Source organism: Hemibagrus wyckioides, linkage group LG03 (assembly GCF_019097595.1).
Source record: "Hemibagrus wyckioides isolate EC202008001 linkage group LG03, SWU_Hwy_1.0, whole genome shotgun sequence".
In the NCBI taxonomy this organism is placed as follows: domain Eukaryota; kingdom Metazoa; phylum Chordata; class Actinopteri; order Siluriformes; family Bagridae; genus Hemibagrus; species Hemibagrus wyckioides.
Window position 1 is genome coordinate 12,197,646 of NC_080712.1, and position 18,057 is coordinate 12,215,702.

Consider the following 18,057-nt stretch of genomic DNA (forward strand, 5'->3'; position numbering starts at 1 on the left):
GCAACAATAAATGTATGAAAGCTGAGTTTCTTATTCAAAATGAGACGTGAGACTGAGTCAGAAAAACACAAGTTATTTAATGCAACATATAGCAGCGGTCAGTATTACAGTACACACATTATTACTGACTTTCTTCAGTATGCCTGAAGGCTAGATTAAATATCATGCATTTTATATTACTGAAATAATAATTCAATTCCTTTCCCCAAGAACTCAACTTTTAACCTGCCAGTTTTTTCTAGCATATCACCTCAAACCAACAACCATTTCCCAAATAATACTCTTAGCCCCTCCTCTTTTCCCCAGTAACTCACCTCTAACCTTCACCATTTTCCCAAGTACTTTATCATAAATACCTACCCCTTTTCCCAATAACTCAGTTTTAACCCCTGACCTGATCTATGGACCCATTGTTAACCCTTTCGACGGTGCACAGGGGTAAGCATGGGCACCCTGACTGGTCTGCAGTAATGCAGCCTCATACGCAACAAACTGTGATGCACTATGTTTTCTGACACCTTTCTATCATAACTTCTTCAGCAATCTGAGCAACATTAACTCATCTGTTGGATCAGACCACACAGGCCAGCCTTCACTCCCCGTGTACATCAATGAGCCTTGGCCACTCATGATCGTGTCGCCTGTTCACCACTGTTCCTTCCTTGGACCACTTTTGATAGATACTGACCACTGCAGACCCCACAAGAGCTGCAGTTTTGGAGATGCTCTGATCCTGTCATCTAGCCATCACAATTTGGCCCTTCGTCAAACTCGCTCAAATCCTTACGCTTGTCCATTTTTCCTGATTCTAACTCATCAACTTTGAGGACAAAATATTTACTTGCTGCCTAATATATCCCACCCACTAACAGGTGCCATGATGAGGGGATAAAGACACATATACATATAAAACAGGGACTGGTAGAAGCTACGTGTTTTAAGAAATGGAGGATTGAATTAAATTGCCCTGGTTTAAAGATTTGTCACATTACATCCCTTTCATCTGAAATTCAGTTCAATAGGTTTATTGTATAGGTTTATTATTTAGTTTCCATGGAAAATTGTTATTCCATATACAGAATCAAAACTCAGAATACTCAAAGAATGTTATAGCTTTATTTAAAAAATAATCATAAATAAATAAGAACAACCACATTTACAGAACATTGATAACTCCACATAAATTCCTTTGACAAATACATCAACTTACTCTTAGAGACACAAATTATCCAAGAAATCAAGCAGAATTAGGACAACACTGTACAGTTCCAAAGCAAATAATAATTTAAATGGGTGTAATGATGAAATAATGAAAAATGCCATCAGGTTGGAGATTGCTTACTTCCTCACAGGTAACCACCTTATTATATGACTAATCACTTCTTTTAATGTTAAAAAAAAAAAAAAGTACTATGAATATGTGAGCCAACAACAACCAGTCATTTATCAGCACAGCATGGAGTACAATAACACAACATTTCAATTCTCACAAGTCAAAAACTGGCCAGACTCAGAGGTGACCACAATTCTGGGGATCTGGATCGCAGCACCATCCAAGTTGTCATTTCCATCCTAAAAGCAACAACAGATAACATCACATATATTAAAACCATTAATAACATTCATTTTATCTTCTATCAGACTGTTGTGGTGAGTGCCCTCTTCTATGCGGCAGTGTGCTGGAGAGGTAGCATCAAGAAGAAGGACGCCTCACATCTGGACAAGCTGGTGAGGAAGGCGGGCTCGATTGTGGGCTCAGAACTGGACAGCCTGACATTAGTCTATCTATCTATCTATCTATCTATCTATCTATCTATCTATCTATCTATCTATCTATCTATCTATCTATCTATCTATCTATCTATCTATCTATCTATCTATCTATCTATCTATCTATCTATCTATTTAAAAATGAGGTCTTGTATGCCAAATAGCTCCAAAGCATTAAAAAATGATGAATATACACATTCACACATTCACACTCGTGCACACTTACATATGTGTTCTGAGATGCTTTTCTGCTCACTGCTGTTGTAAAGAGCTGTTATTTCAGTAAACTACTGTAATCTGGTCATTTTCTTCTCATCTCTCTCACCAAAAAGCATTACATCAAAAGCAACTACAGCTCATCTGACGTTTTGTACCACTCTTTGTAAACTCTAAATCTGGTCATTCTTTTATCTAATATTTTTTATTGGTATAAATGAAATATTTTGAATATATCTTGGCACACTCTGTCCCTGGTTGACTGTGTGATACCATTTGTTTCTGACCTCATCTTATGACAGTGGTATCCTTATTTTGACCTAGAAATTCTTTCAGTTCTGTTTTAGACAAGCACTGCTAAACAGGTGACAGTTTCCTCTTCTGTAATTTATAAATTGTAATAAACTCGCCAGTGAACACGTCAGCCATGACATCTGTTTCTGCTGACGTCTTTTGTTTACCTATTGATAACACTGAATATTACACCTTTCTTCTGCATAAATACTCCATGTTCATCTCTGTACATTTAAAAGAGTTTTGCCGTTCAGTCACTGTCTCTGTGTGGTTCCTGCATGGCAAATATCTTCCCTGATATCAGCAGAGGTAGCGGCAGCAACATGGCTCAGGCTTCTACTTAGATCAGACAACTAATCTAATATTATATAATGCAAAATGCCCGCCCCTCTCCAACCCTCACACAAAAATGGGGGTGTTTGTTATGGTGGTAGCCCTAACTACAGAATACAAGAATCTGAAATGGGTTAATGCATGATGATAATTAAATATAAAGAACTGTAAAGAACTACTGGGACAATTCACTGCCAGACCACTAGAGGGGGTGCTGTAGGGTTGATTGCTACTCCATGTTAAGCATCATGTGATCATGACGTGTTATGTTACCTGTTTTTATTTATCCCTAATGTGTTGCCTTATTTATACGTGCCATTTTCATATCTATCCTTGTCCAGTTATTGTTTACTGTCGTGTTTGGTTCCTTGTGTTCCTGTTTCGGTTTTGCCATGTTGAGTTTTGAGTGTTCATGTACTGTTTATTTTTTGTTCCGTTGTCTTTTTTAGTTAAATAAAACAAGGGAGGTTTTTTGATCCTGCACATGGGTCTAATTCGTTGTGACTTTTAAAACGTGACACAAACAAAAAGTTTTAAAATCCAGCTGTTTTCCCTCAGGCCCTGGCTTCAATACCTACATTAAATCACTAAGCATACAGTAAAAGAGCAGCAGACTTACAGATTCACCATCAGAGCCAGAGGAGATGTAGGATTTGCATGTACTGCTTTGGGACAAGTTCCCAGACACATCCGAGGTTCGGTTGGTTATAGTGGAGAGTCTGGTAGATATAAAACTGCTGTGGAGAGATTGAAGATCCCTCTGAGGAACACACAGCAGCACACGCAGGCATGGGATATATTTGGCTATAGCCACTCTGAAACACACACAGACAACCATGTAATGCATAGAAGTACTGTAGTGCAGAGGTCTCATGAGGAGGAGCACAGGTGTGGAAGCTACTCTCATAACAATTTGCAATTCAAAAACACTTCCAGATTGCCGGTTACTTCAATGCAATTCCTGCAGTCACATGCAAAATCACCATTTTGACCAAATTTCTGGAGTATCAGGAACTACAGAGCAACTATGAAACTAGCAGAGTAATGTCAACAGTTTGACATTGATTTTATACCAATGAAGAAGATGGCTTTTATTTTTGTCACATAAACATTACAGCACAGTGAAATTCTTTCTTCACATATCCCAGCTTTGGAAGTTGGAGTCAAAGTGCAGTGGTCAGTCATAATGCATTGCCCCTGGAGCAGACAGGTTTAAGGGCCTTGCTCAAGGGTCCAACAGCAGCAGAATTGTGGTGAGCTTCCAATCTACAATCAGAGCCTTAATCACTTGAACGACTCTGACGTCAATTGTTCCTTATAAATAGCTGGACATGAAGGCATCGGTAATACTGTATTAGGCTTTGTGGCTAAGTTAGTAGGCTATCGATTAGCAAAGTTGCCACTGTTGAGCTCGAGAACAAGACCTTGAACTACTCATTTGTATTCTGTCTGTATTCTGTATTCTCTCTGTCACTATGGAGAAAAGCTTCAGCACGGAAAAGTGAAAATATGTTCCTTATACAGGTTTTAATCACAGCTTTAGGTTTTGAGGACTGATTTGTTTAGCCATGTTTAGAGTTACAGGATGCAATTAAATGCAATTAAAAATAAAGTTAGAGCAACAAATCCTCAAATAAATCCTCTTATCCTGGTTATGTGACACTGCCTGTACATGTGGCCTCGAATTTATATTCAGATTAATTATTAGTCAAATGTAGAGTTGGAAAACCCCAAAGTGAAGCCTTTTTTTTTTTACCTATGCATAAGGAAGAAATGAATAAATATATATTATTTATTTCAGCTTACTGAAGACAAAGATTATGAAATGGACAGTTTTTCGTTTTAAAAAACCTTTCCAATACCACCCAGAGTGAAAGTACTCAGGGAAGGATAAAGATGCTCTGTTAATACCTGTATTTGGGGTGTGTGATGGCGTAAATGATGGGATTGTGGATTGCTGAAGCCTTGGCTATCACAGCAGGTACTGAATTCATATATGGTGTCAGCATATCTGCATAACTACAAGAAAAAAAAACACAGACAAGACTGAAGAGGTCAGAGAGGTCGTCTTGTGTTTATGGTATGTGAAATCTTGAATGGTATTTGATTGTGCTTGAACTTGAAAAGGGACAGACTGGAATTTTTGTAATTCTGTAACTTGTACTGAAAAAGTAAAACTTGAATTGAAGAGAATGCAGTACTGTATTTTGAGTGAAGGCTGGAAAGAAATAAATCCTGCAATTTTAAAATGATTTTCTTCTGGCGATAAAGTCTAAAGTGTATGACTGCTTTGTTCGAGTGTGCGTGTGTGTGTGTATTCACCCAGCAAATGCTGTAAGGGCCACAACTGAATAAGGAGACCAGGAGATGACATACAACAGGATGACAATCAGAGCAACCTTGGCCATTTTCCACTCTTTCTTCATCTTGTTGAATCTCTTCACAGTATCTCTGGTATTGCATCTGTCCATCTTCCTCACATCTCTTTAACAATCAGAGAAATAACATGTTAGAGTGTACTGTAAATGCTCCGTTTAACAGATAAATGCATGTTTATGGGATAAATGCATGTAAGCTAGGGTACTATTTAACATCAGCCCTCATTCATCATTGTCACACAGAAAGATGTATGACTTGTCTGATTCATAAATCTGTCATACAACATCAAAATGAGCAGTGATTCAAACACAGCTGCGTGGGAGCAAACATCTGCCCACTAGCGCCATACTTCCATGTTATACGTATAAGCCACAAACCAGTTCACCTTTACACACAACAAATTTACATGAAATATTATTTACTTAAGCAGGTATAATTAAAGTTAGTCAACCAAAACGAAAAAATATATTCATCAGAGCACAGCTGTCCAATATCTGGGGAAATTTCAATTACATTTCTGTGAAGCTGAGTTGGAGGTTGCTGCAAATGAAAATACTTCTTTTCTCATTTTTGTTTCGTACTCACTGATTGCTGTTACGAATGGCATGGAAGATGAAGACATAGCAGTAGATGATGACGATGAGAGGTATGAAGAAGACAAAGATAAAGAGCATCATTGTGTATGCCCGAACCGAGGGGATAAAGGTCACATAATCCCACGTGCAAGACGTCATCAGACCTTCAGGAATATAGGCACCTGACGACAAAGATAAAGAAGAAAAAGGGAGAGAGAGAGAAAGAGAGAGCGAGAGAGAGAGAGATCATTTACTTTCAGTGACAAGTACTGTATAAAACTGTACATTTCCTGTACATAATAATACTAAAAACAACTCCAAAAAAATGGATAAATCTGAATAATATTCAATAGTTAAATGAAGGATATATATATATATATATATATATATATATATATATATATATATATATATTCATCTTTATTCTTCACAAGCCTTACCAAATCTGGAAAACAAAAAAAGAGAAAAAGCATTTCAACAGAAGTGTTTATGAAATGCTGTCAGGTTCCTGCCTTAATCTTTCTATACCAAACATCTCTGAAGGTATTTTTGTGCATGAGACAATAGTGGCCTATTTTCATTTTCCTTTCATGTTTTTGTCTGCCTTCTCTTTCTGTTTCTTTCTGTGAACAACGCTGACAGATTTTTTTCAGCGCACACAGCAAACAAGTTGCCAGAAGTGTTTAAAAAGACAGACAGACAGACAGGGCATATGACTCCTAGGGCATGCTTTATCTTGGCACTGAGACTCAAAGACAAAATGTGCCACAGGGACCGATGCATCAGCCAATCCTGTCAAGCAAGTCAACAGTAGTCTCTGTCCATGAAGACAATGAAGTCTTATCCACAGACAGCACACTGCATGCAAAGCCTGTCCTTACCTTCTGTTTCACATCCCAGGGATTAAACTGGATAGATGTGAGGTAAAGTATATCCATGTCTATTTTGAAAATACATGGTTGTGTATCAGCACCTATACTTTAACATGGTGTGGATATACAATTAATGTTATTTTAGTGATCCAAAAGTTTATTACCGAAGACTTAAACCAAGTTTAATCCCTAATTTCTTAAACCAGAATGTAAGAAATTGGGTGGCTCATGGCCAATCAAATTAGCGAATAACCAATGTTATAGCATTACAATTCAAGTGTACTGGCAAGGAAATAGAGCCACAATTGCACTATATTACACCGGAATCCATAGAAGATCTTTCTTATAGTCGAAACGCTGAATAATTGGGTGTGACTCATTACACAACTTCCCCCAAAGAACTCACTCCAGCCAAAGAAGGGTGGCAGGCTCCAGCCCAGAGAATACACCCAGGCACATATCAGGACAAATAGTGCCTTCTTCTTAGACAGCATGCCAATGGAGCTCAGGGGTCGGGTGATGACGAAGTAGCGATCTACTGCGATGACCATTAGCGTGATCATGGAGCAGATGCCAAACAGAGCCCCACAGAACGCATACAGCTCACAACCTGTGCAGGGACACAGAGCAATGTGTCATCATGTATAACTGATCAGGAAAAAGCAAATTTGAGACACATATGGACTTTCCAGAACTAAAGAAACACTTTGCAGCGGGAAGAATAAAATTCAAGATTCACAAACAAAACTGTAATTAATTCCAGAGCAATTTTGCTTAATTTCATACAAAAGAAGAAAAACCTCAAAGGGCTGGCTTGTGTGAACGCTTATGAAACCATGTTGACTTTTCTGCTATCATTTTACAGCTATCTCTCCATTCCGAGCCAGGGACATCCTGTTAGAGTGAACGTAGATCTCAGTGTACTCTCTATTCAGCAGTTATAGTCTGACTAATTTATATTAAGATAAAGATATTTTTATGATCAGTTCCTTTATATAGTATATTTCAGCATGGCTCTAAAAGATTGCAGTGAGGAGACATTGGCTGTGGTGAAATACTAGCTCCTGCCATGGCAAGTGGATAAGGCCAGAATAAATTTAACACCGAACAGAAAGCACACTTCATGTCAAGCTCCCTTTCTTGACTCTATGCCATGAATCTCAGTGACTTGTGTTCTTTTCCATTTAATTAGACTCATAACCTGATCAGTGGCAAATACAACCGCACTTTAGAGGCTTTCTAAAGTTCACTATGAAGGTTGTAGTCAGAGAAATATGCCAAATGAAACAAATAACATCCATGTTAAGCTATTATGAGCCTCAGATATTCCATCCACACCTTATAAAGTGCCTGAAAAAAGCAAGGAATTTTATAAGGAAATTTAGTGACGAACCCAGACAACATAACTAACACAACGATGATCATTCTTAAGCATTTAATGAATATTGAGTTTGTTGGGGAAGGGGGGGGGTTGTAATTTATTAGGTACTAATGAAGTACTAAAAAGAATTAGGAATTAAAGAAAAATAACTTTTTTGACAGAAATCAATTTTAATCAGTCTGTGGCGCTCACCTTTCTCTCCAAAGACCCATCTCTTGTGTATACTTGTTATGAAAAATATTGGTGACTGAGTGGCACACATGAAGAAGTCTGTGATGGCAAGGTTTATTATAAACATATTGGCAGGAGTCCTAAGAGTTCGAGTCCTACAAGCAAACACACACACACACACACACACACAGAAACAATTATTTCTTTTTGACATCTGTCAGTATCAGTATCCCCAAGTGGCATGAAGGTCACATTGAAACTTATCGCATGATTGAGCTTAGCACAGTGCCAGAGTAAAAAGCATCCCTAATTTCAGAGAGGCTTTTCTGCATCTGATGCCTTATGCCGTTAATTATTTAATCATGACTTTGATTAAAATGGAAACCTAAGCATTGTTTCATAATTGAAAATATGAATCATCAGACATCTAAATGAATAACAACAGAATGATTGGCACTGGAAACAAGCTGGAAATACTGATGCGTCTTATTAACAGAAATATATTTGCTGCAATTTGTTTTGAATGAAACTTTCAGTGTCAACTAATCCTCCTCCTTAGACCCCTTCAGAGACTGAAAACGCCACCTTCAGAAAACTGTGGTTGACTAATCATGATGTGCGTTTGAGTTGGTAAAACACTCGGCAGGTAGCTTACCTGGTGAAAGCGAAGATGACCAGGAAGTTGCCTACGATGCCTGTGACGCCAATGGCGAAGATTACTGCACCGATTAAGTAGTGTGCGTGATCAGGGACATCGACTGTAGGGAAAAGCTGAGGGGGCTCATGCACCATAGCAACCTCCAAACACAAGCAGAAGATAGCACAATTAATAAAAGTTTTATGATGATATATGTTTGGCCAAACCATTCAAATTCCTCTAGTAGTGCTAATAAAACTTGAATGAAAATAAGCAGATGTTCATTAGCACTGTTAGACATGCAATGAGGTGAGCTGATGGAGTTTGATATTTTGCACATTGTGTTCCCCAAAACTAAAATGGCAGGAAACAAACTGGAGAATAGATAAAAAGGCATTCTTGCATGGGAACATTAATAAATAGACATCCTGTAGACATCCTGTTTGATTGAGACATTTTCCCATTTGTGAGCATTATCAAAATATCTGAAGGAAATTTTGGAAATAAACACAAAATCTAGACCTGCAGGGAAATGTCTGTGTTGGTTTGGTTACAATTCTGGCAAAACATTATATTGTTGTTCCTTTAGATTCCCATGTAGTCCTCAAAAGACCATTTATCAACTAATTTTCCACTAATTAAATGAAAAACGTCTTGGTTTCATTTCATCACCTTGGTTATTAAGACATTTATACCTTTTTCATCACATTCGTATTCATACTTCCAAGTAACTTAGGAAAAGTGCAGCTTGAAAATGAAAGTGATTATGAAAGTGATAATCTATGGGCTCTGAGTGTCTCTACCTCACTCATTGATTAATAATCCTTCACCTTATCTCCCTTATTTTCCCCCTTTTTCATTGCTAATTGCTCTCCACTTCTCTATCTGACAGCAGGAGGATCTGTGATGAGTTGTTGGGGCCTTTTGTCACCTCTGTCACTGCAATTAATAGGGTCTTTTCACTCCTGATGCTGATAAATAACAGAACGACAGGAACAATTTTCTTTGGCCCTGATATTGAAGGCCAACAGGGAGAAAATGACCCAGGTGAAATGACCCTGAGGATAACAATAAGACAACTGGCTCTGTCTCTGGTATATATACAGAATTTTTCATTAAATATATACAATATACAATATATTTTTTTTGTCTCAAATGGTTGATATTTTACATCAGACTCTTGTAGCAGACTCTGTGCTGTTTTATCAGAAAGGTACACTCTCATCACTGATCTGACATAAACAATATAGATGATAGACTCAAACAATCACAAAAATTTCAGTAGAAAGCACCAGATCATTTGGTCCAAGATCTCTTGATCTGCATGGCAAATTCTGTTAAATGATATTTTAGCCTAAAATCTGATAGACTCTGTCAGGAGGTTAAGACCTTGGTCATGGATGGATATTGCAACAAAAAAAAAACAGTCTGACGTCAACGCAGAAATGGCCTTTGCATGGCAAATTATCCATGTTCCTAATACATTTAACCTCGCAGCCATTTTACAGTCCAGTATCTCCTTCCATTCAAGCTACAAGCATGACTCAACTTTATCACCACCTCTCAAATCACAAGGAAGATGTGAATGCCAATTCACAGTACTGGCACCCAGGCTGTGGAATTAAATTTCCTTGGCTGTCAAAAAGCCCAGACATCTGATTGTCTTCAAAATATGACTGGAGACATACTGTAACCAATCACTTTGCACTTAACGCATTACAAACAAACCCTAAACTCATACTCTGTCTTGCTGGACTAACTCCTTTGTAACAAAAAATAACACGTCTGACAGAGCATTACACCCCTGGCTGCTACCTTAACCTTAATCGCTTAATTTGTTTTCATTTTAGAGCCTATTTAAGTTTAAAGCTCATATTAATTGAACTCCCAGACTCCCAAACAACATAAATATCTCTTTTCCTAATCATTGCTCTTAGTGAAATTACCTTACTGTTTGGGGAAGACCTAGGACAGGCAGAGTAAAGGCACAGAGTGGTTCAGACACTAAGGAACTAAGAAAACAGACACTGTCGGGAGCTACTAGGACAGTTTCCTGCCAGACCACCAGAGGGGGTGCTGGCAGGCGATTCACCATAACCTTATTTTTGTTTCTGTAGTCCAGGGATCCTTAAATCTCTCCCATGAGATCCACTTTCCTGCTCTGAGTTTAGCTCTAACCTTAATCAAACACACAGGTAGAGGAGTTTGATCAGGGTTGGAGCTAAACTCTGCAGTGCATTGGCCCTCCAGGGCAAGATTTGAGGAACCCTGCTGTAGTCCCTACGTGTGTTGTGCCATACCCTTCCTATTGTTCCGTTTTCCCGCCATGTCACCTGTTCCCCAATTACCCTAATGTTTTGTCCTATATATACCAGCCCTTCTGTATGTCGTTGTATTTTGTTTTTTGTTCGGTCAGACGTCGTTATGTTTCCCATGTTATTGTCACATTTTGTTAATCACGTTGTATTTGTCCAGTGTTCTGTTTTAGTGGTGTTAATAAAGCAGCGCTTTGAATTCATCTCGCTTGTGTGTCTGATAAACTGCATGTGGATGATCGTGGCTACCATGGAGATCTGGGTTCGATCCCTGCTTTATTTACAATCTGATATGTTACACTGATGCAGTGGACAAATGAGATCTAGAGGAATTCAGCACACTTAAATTTCTCTGTACTGACACAGCTCTCTTTTTCATACATGACAGTTATAAAGACAAAACAGAGAAACAGATTGCATAAGATAAATAATTCTTCTGAGATTGATTACACATGTTCAAAAATGACACATGCTGCTACAAAAGCCCGGTGCCTCAAAGGATGCTTTAAGTGATAACAGCTGAATTCAGCTGCAAGTACAGATGAAGTACATGGGAACAGACACAACATGGGGCAACAGAACTAACAAAGAATGTATCAGAGGTCTGAAAAGTATCCTGGATGTTTCCAAAAATTAAGTCAGTAAAATAAATGGGTTATTTTCTATATGTCTGCAGTAATTATTTATGTTAATAACAACAACAACAATATTGGAAATAATAATAATAATAATAATAATCATCATCATCATCATCATCATCAGAATCAGAATCATAATAATAATCATAATCATTTTCATGCAGGTTCTTACAGATAGAGAAACATGTCAATATTTTCCTTCAGTCATAGTAACTGCTGTGTATACACACTCACTGATCGCTTTATTAGGAACACCTGTACACCTACTCATTCATGCAATTATCTAATCAGCCAATTGTGTTCCAGCAGTGCAAAGCATAAAATCCTGCAGATACAGGCTTCAGGAAATGTTCAGATCAACCATCTGAATAGGGAAAAATGTAATCTCAGTGATTTTGACCGTGACATGATTGCTGGTGCCAACCATGAAGGGCTGGTTTGTGTATTTCAATAACTGCTGATCTACTGGGATTTTCAGACACAACAGTCTCTAAAGTTTTCTCAGAATTTGGCACCAACAGCATGACTCCACAAACCCAACCTGCCTTGTGTCTACAGTCCAGGGTGATGGAGGTGGAATAAAGGTGTGGGGAATGTTTTCTTGCCACGCTTTGGAACCGTCAATAAAAATAAATCACTAATCACTACAAGACTATTTCAGTATTGTTGCTGGTCATTTGACCAGAATTTATCATCTTCTAATTAATCTTCCTGCCTGATAATGCACCATGACACAAAGCAAAAATCGCCTCAAACTGGTTTCATGAACATGACAATAAGTTCAAAGTGCTTTTAGTGGTCTTCCCAGTAACCTGATGTGAATGCAAATGAACACCTTTGGAATGTGGTTGAACAGCAAAAATCTGCAGTAACTGAGTGATACAATTATGTAAACATGGACCAGAATCTCAAAGTAATGTTTCCAGCATCTTGTGGAATCCTTGCCATGAAGAATCGAGGCTGTTCTCAGAGCAAAGGGAGGTCATAGCATTAGTATAGTATTTCCAATAAAGTGCTCAGTGAGTGTACATTTATTTAGATAACAGTTTAAAAGCACCAGATGAATCTCAAAGGAATGTTTTCAACATCTTGTGGGATCCTTGCCATTAAGAATTGAGGCTGTTGTTCTGCTCAAAACTGCATAGGTTTTGGCAAGATATATTTTCTTGGTATTCTGCGGCATATGATCGGGTTTTTTTTGCCCGAAATGGAGTTGGCCATTTTTGGCTGCTCTGATACAGTTTTATCTTTGCCTTATTATTTGCAGTTGGCCTTAATGCTGGGCATGGTGGTGGCCAAAAGAATTATATTAAGGGAATGGAAATCTACTACCTCCCCATGTTATCAGAAATGGCTTGCGGAGATGGTCTCTGTCTTACATCTTGAGAAAATACGGTTTAGGGAAGCAAAGTCCCTCAAAAATTTTTCCAAAGTCCCTTCCTCGAACGTTTATGTGACAGTGGAATTTCAAGAGTTTGACATATGTGAAGTTAGGATTTATAGGCTGATTATTTCCCCCCTGTTTGTGATTTGCTTTTTTCTTTTGTACTTTATTTAGGCATTTAATGTCAATTTTGTCTTCTGGCCTCCTATTTGTTTTGTTTTTGTTTTTCTGGTATGTTCTTTTTTTGTTGTTGTTGCTATAAAACCAATAAAATATAACATATCAAGAATTGAGCCTGTTTTCAGAGCAAAGGGATCCCTTACCCAGAATTAGTAAAGTCTTCCTGATAAGCTGCTCAGTGAGGTTAAATTTTGTCAGATAAAGGTTTAACAGGATCAAATAAAAAAGCCTTAAAAGATGTTTTGTATCATTACACTGACAAAGTCAGCAAAAGAAAAAAAACAAGCCTTGCAGCTGCAGTTAAATTCATGACGGAAACAAATATATCAAAACCTAAATGCTTTATCTAAGTAAGTTCCATGATGTTAAAGCTAACAGGTCCAATAGCATAACATAAAATCTATTGAATGATGCTCTTCCTGCATTATTGCCACCTGTATAAATAAATTCCCCACACCTACAAATCTCCAGTTTTTACTCCAACTCTTGCCAGAATATTATTTTGAGTTAACACCTGTTGGAGTATTATAGGTTCCATACAACATGAAATAAAATCCTCAATATCATCAAATGCATCATTTCCCCTGCACCTGCATTATCCTGTTTATTTTTCCACAGGCCTTCTAAGCTGCTCGAATGAAGGAGACCAGATCTATACTGTAAATGCACACAAATAGAAATATAAAAGTGTAAGCTGTATTTAGGGCAAAAGCACTGGTGGTGTGAAGCCAGAAATAATACATTTCTTTGCAAACAGTCATTCATCTCCAATGAAGAACAACAGGTCACAGGGAAGCTTTGAGCTTGCATAACCTCCATTAGAGAAAATAGTGAAAATGGTGTCTATAGTGTTCATTAGAGTCTAAGTACACAAAACACTTATTTTGTACATAAAAGAGAGTCATAAAGGAGCATTAGAAAGGAGTTGGCTAATACACAGGGAATACAGATCTTTGCTCTGTGATTTAGACAAGATAATGTTGGAAATGGGCTAATATGGTCATTCAGGAGTCCAAGAATGCTTTAAAAGAAAAATAGCCAAGAAACATTTTCAAATGTATTGCAAAAGTAGCCGAATTAACCCAGCAATTATATTTACAAAGAGACAAGTCTAAAGAAAAGCTGAACTGCACTGACTAGAGTAATAAACAAAAGATTTAAAGTTAATATTCAGGACACCAATTCAATCGACAAGGAACAGAATCTTAAAGGAATGTTTCCAGGATCTTGTGGAGTCCATGCCATGAAGAATCGAGGCTGTTTTGAGAGAAAAAGGAGGTCATAGGATTAGTATAGTGTTTCCATTAAAGTGCTCGTTGAGTGTATATTTATCTAAAGGTATAAAAGCATCAGAAGTTTTAATGTCATTGTGCTGATAAAACTTGCATCTGGAAACGTTGAGATGGCCAAATGTATTCTGTTTGCCAGATACAATTAAATCATTTTATTAAACCTTTAATATGCTTAACACTGAAAAGCTTGATAGATGAGGCAGTTTAATAACCTGTGTAGTAGGAAAGAAAAATACAATGAGAAAACTATAAAGGGTGTCATTATTTATAGAGAAACGCATATGGAAAAAAAAAATACTTCCAGGCTCTTCAGCTATTCTCTGCTTACAATCACGCCCCTGAGTACAGCATAAACACGCTGTGATCGCAGTTCAATCTGACATGACCTTGTTGTCTGTGATTTCTGCATGTCGCTAATGAAAAGCAATACGGTTATGTGCTGCATTTCCCATTTTCATCTCCTTATTAGCGTCACACTTTCTTAGCTGTTCTTTCGTAACTTTATAGCGGCCATAAAACTACAAAATCAAAAGTCAGTTGAACCTTTAAAGACCTCAATGAATATTTTTGTGCATATCAAATTGCAACCATCTGACCTGTAATATAGACTGAAGAGATCTATTTCAGCTAAATTGTTCTTTGTGTGCCAGAAAAGAGCTAATTACAAATGAAAAAAAAAGAATTTTAAAGACAAAGAAAAGTCACAATAAATGATTACAAAAGGCACAAAAGATCAACTTGATGCAATCAGTACAATAATTAACAAAGAAGTCAAGTTTCTGGGTCATGCTAAAGGTCAGCACTGAGTAGTGTACAGTATACAGTAGGATATTCCTGACCTTTAGGCTCACTGGACACGTGGCTTCAGATTCTCACGAGCTACATTGCCTCCTGCTGTCACTTACACTGAATAACAGGGGAAAATTCAGCTCGTTTGCACAGGAATTAAAATGATCTTAATGGATTAAAGCATGTTGTTCTCCAGACAGCTGAAAATAATCCAAAAGGTGATACCTTTAGTCTGACATGAAACATACAAAACTGTTATTATATATAACCCGATTGAACAGCTAACCCAATTTTGGAACTCATTCATATTAAAACTAGCAATAGACGATAAATAAGCAATGCATCTGCATTCAATGGAGGGGAAAATAGCAAGTATGCCTGATCGCACACTCTAATTGTTAGTGCATTGAGTGAAGCACAAGCCATTTTGTGTGTGTAATTTGCCACAGGATGTCACACTGATGACACTCTGTTCCACGAAGCTATTAGATGCTTTCTACTCACACTTTTAGCAACAGATAATGGAGGCAAGGTACATGCCCTATGAATATAACACAGTGATTTAAGATAGATAGATGTAACAAATCCTGGATTTAAATAACAAATCATAGAAGCTTCAAACTCCTGGAGGTCCTGGAGGGTCACAGTCATACAGTCATGCAGATTTATACACATCTGTATTTCCCCTCTTCAAACACACTAGCTGCCCTAACCCTATCAAGCAAAATGAAGGAGTCCAATAACAGTATAATTTCTCATGAATATATAAATAGTCTTTTAAAGCGCTCTGGAGATTCATTCCAGAGAAAATTAACCAGGTGGATTTCTTTATAGTGATTGGTATCAGACCTCATGAGATCCATATGTGTACTTCTCTGTGTCATTTTGATAAAATGCTAATTTAAAAATAAACTAAATGCTTTAAACAACAGAAAGGCTCCAAACAGAACTATTTTAGGGGAGTGGAAGCCTTTTATTACACTTGGGCCTTTGAAAAATTCTAAATTTATATAAATTATAAGACCACCAACACTCAGTTAAAAGGGGAAATTATTTCCCCCCCTGAAATTAAGAAGGGAAAATAAAAATACAATTTTTTTTTTAATTATTTAAAAGTTAAAAAATAATTAATAAATAATCATTTTTTGTTAATATTGTTACGATTTTATTACATTTATATTAATATTATTACAATTATTTTACAAATAATAAAGAATATATTAAAATAATACAAAAAAAATCAAAAAGTAAAATTTCAAAGATTGTATACTATATAAAAGTATAGAATAAAAGATTTTTGTAACTCTGGTAGAGAACAACAGAGCATTTCAATCTCAGAAGTAGTCTTTCAGTCTGTTCTTTGCTATGAACTCACCCATATCAGTTTTTTTGTGAACCAGGGCATACAACATCCTTATGTGTTTTTCTGCATGCAATTTGGATAACTACAAGTAAATCATTTATTCAAGCGCACTTAGGTAAAGAGAATTTCACTTTCAGATTGGGTTCCAGGTAGAACCCACGTACAAAGCAACCCCCAACCTTAACTAAGCAAAATATACATGAAGAATAAGAGACCAGATTTATCACTGTGCATTATTATCCAGCTTCAGAATAAAACTTTGCCTGTTTATGAATACTTTTGAAGACTAATTGTACTTAGTTTAGTTAGTTTCTATGCCAGAGTTTCCACCTGAAGTGGAGATCTGTAGATTCTGGCCATGTCCCAAACCACAGCATTAAGTAGTTTTGCATTGACAACAGGAAACCTGCAGTTAAGCTCTCATGGGGCTGATTTGCCATAACAGAGTATTTAGTTAACAAATTATCAAAAGGTTGCTATTGCTGCATGATTGAACTGATAGGTTACTATTATAAACGAACACGAGTAACATTGCAAAGTATAACACTCATGCTGCATACAAAAGTTCACTACAAATCCTTCCAAAACAATACAGATTTACAGAGTTACAGCCAGAACGCTGTTCAACACTGATGGCCAGTCTTAATCTATACCGCACGCTGGATTTGTCAGTTCGTGTTAAATAATAATTAGTGGTCACTCACTGTGGTGATGGTGGGAGTTGGGGGTTCGAGCAGCAGCAGCATGCCCGCTCTCCCCGCTTTCTCCGCGCTCCCGTTCCGCGCGCACAGCACCTCCACCATCACTGTACACACCAGCCCGCGCGCGCGCCCGATCCGATACACACCGCCTCAGTGCACGTGTGTGTGTGTGTGTGTTTGTGCGTGAGACTGAGTTCTGCATGTTCCTTCTCTCACAAGAAACATGAATGACCAAGAGGAGGGGTCAGGACTGTCCTGGCTCCTGCTGGATTTAGAGAGCGGCTCTTGAACTTATATAAATTGCACAACAACAACAACAACAACAACAATAATAATAATAATAATAATAATAATAATAATAATAGGGTATGGAAAGATGTCCAGCTGGCTATTTTTCCATTTCTTCTTCTTTTCCATTTCTTCTTCTTCTTCTTTAATGGGAAATGAGAAATGAGATGAGAAAAATTATGGAATTATTTTTAATGAAAGATAAACGTTATGAAAAACTGATTTATATAAGAGTTATACAGTACAGCACACATGCAAATTTTGTCGTTTTTTCCTTTTCCACATACTGGTTTAAAGAAGGATAATTCTGGGAACTATATTTTATAGTAGAATTAAGGTAGGCATAGAACATACAGTAGTGGCCTTTTTATTTCAGAGATTTTAATCAAATATCCTTTAATTAAAAATATAAGAAAAATGAAAGGACAAAGAGTTTGTTGCCCTTTGGGAAGGTGCAAGTCGTGTAAAATGCCCATCAG

At 37.3% G+C, this 18,057-nt stretch overlaps 1 protein-coding gene across 1 annotated transcript; it reads right to left on the reverse strand.

The window, feature by feature from the left end:
- Positions 1-1,118: 1,118 nt before the first annotated feature.
- Positions 1,119-17,487, reverse strand: opn4a (opsin 4a (melanopsin)). Its single transcript, XM_058379756.1, has 9 exons — positions 17,294-17,487; positions 8,647-8,789; positions 8,013-8,146; positions 6,846-7,049; positions 5,578-5,749; positions 4,936-5,097; positions 4,525-4,632; positions 3,233-3,428; positions 1,119-1,572 (listed from the first exon to the last, which is right to left on the reverse strand). The coding sequence occupies exons 1-9, from the start codon at positions 17,390-17,392 to the stop codon at positions 1,480-1,482; spliced, it is 1,311 nt and encodes a 436-aa protein (XP_058235739.1). The 5' UTR covers positions 17,393-17,487; the 3' UTR covers positions 1,119-1,479.
- Positions 17,488-18,057: the final 570 nt, after the last annotated feature.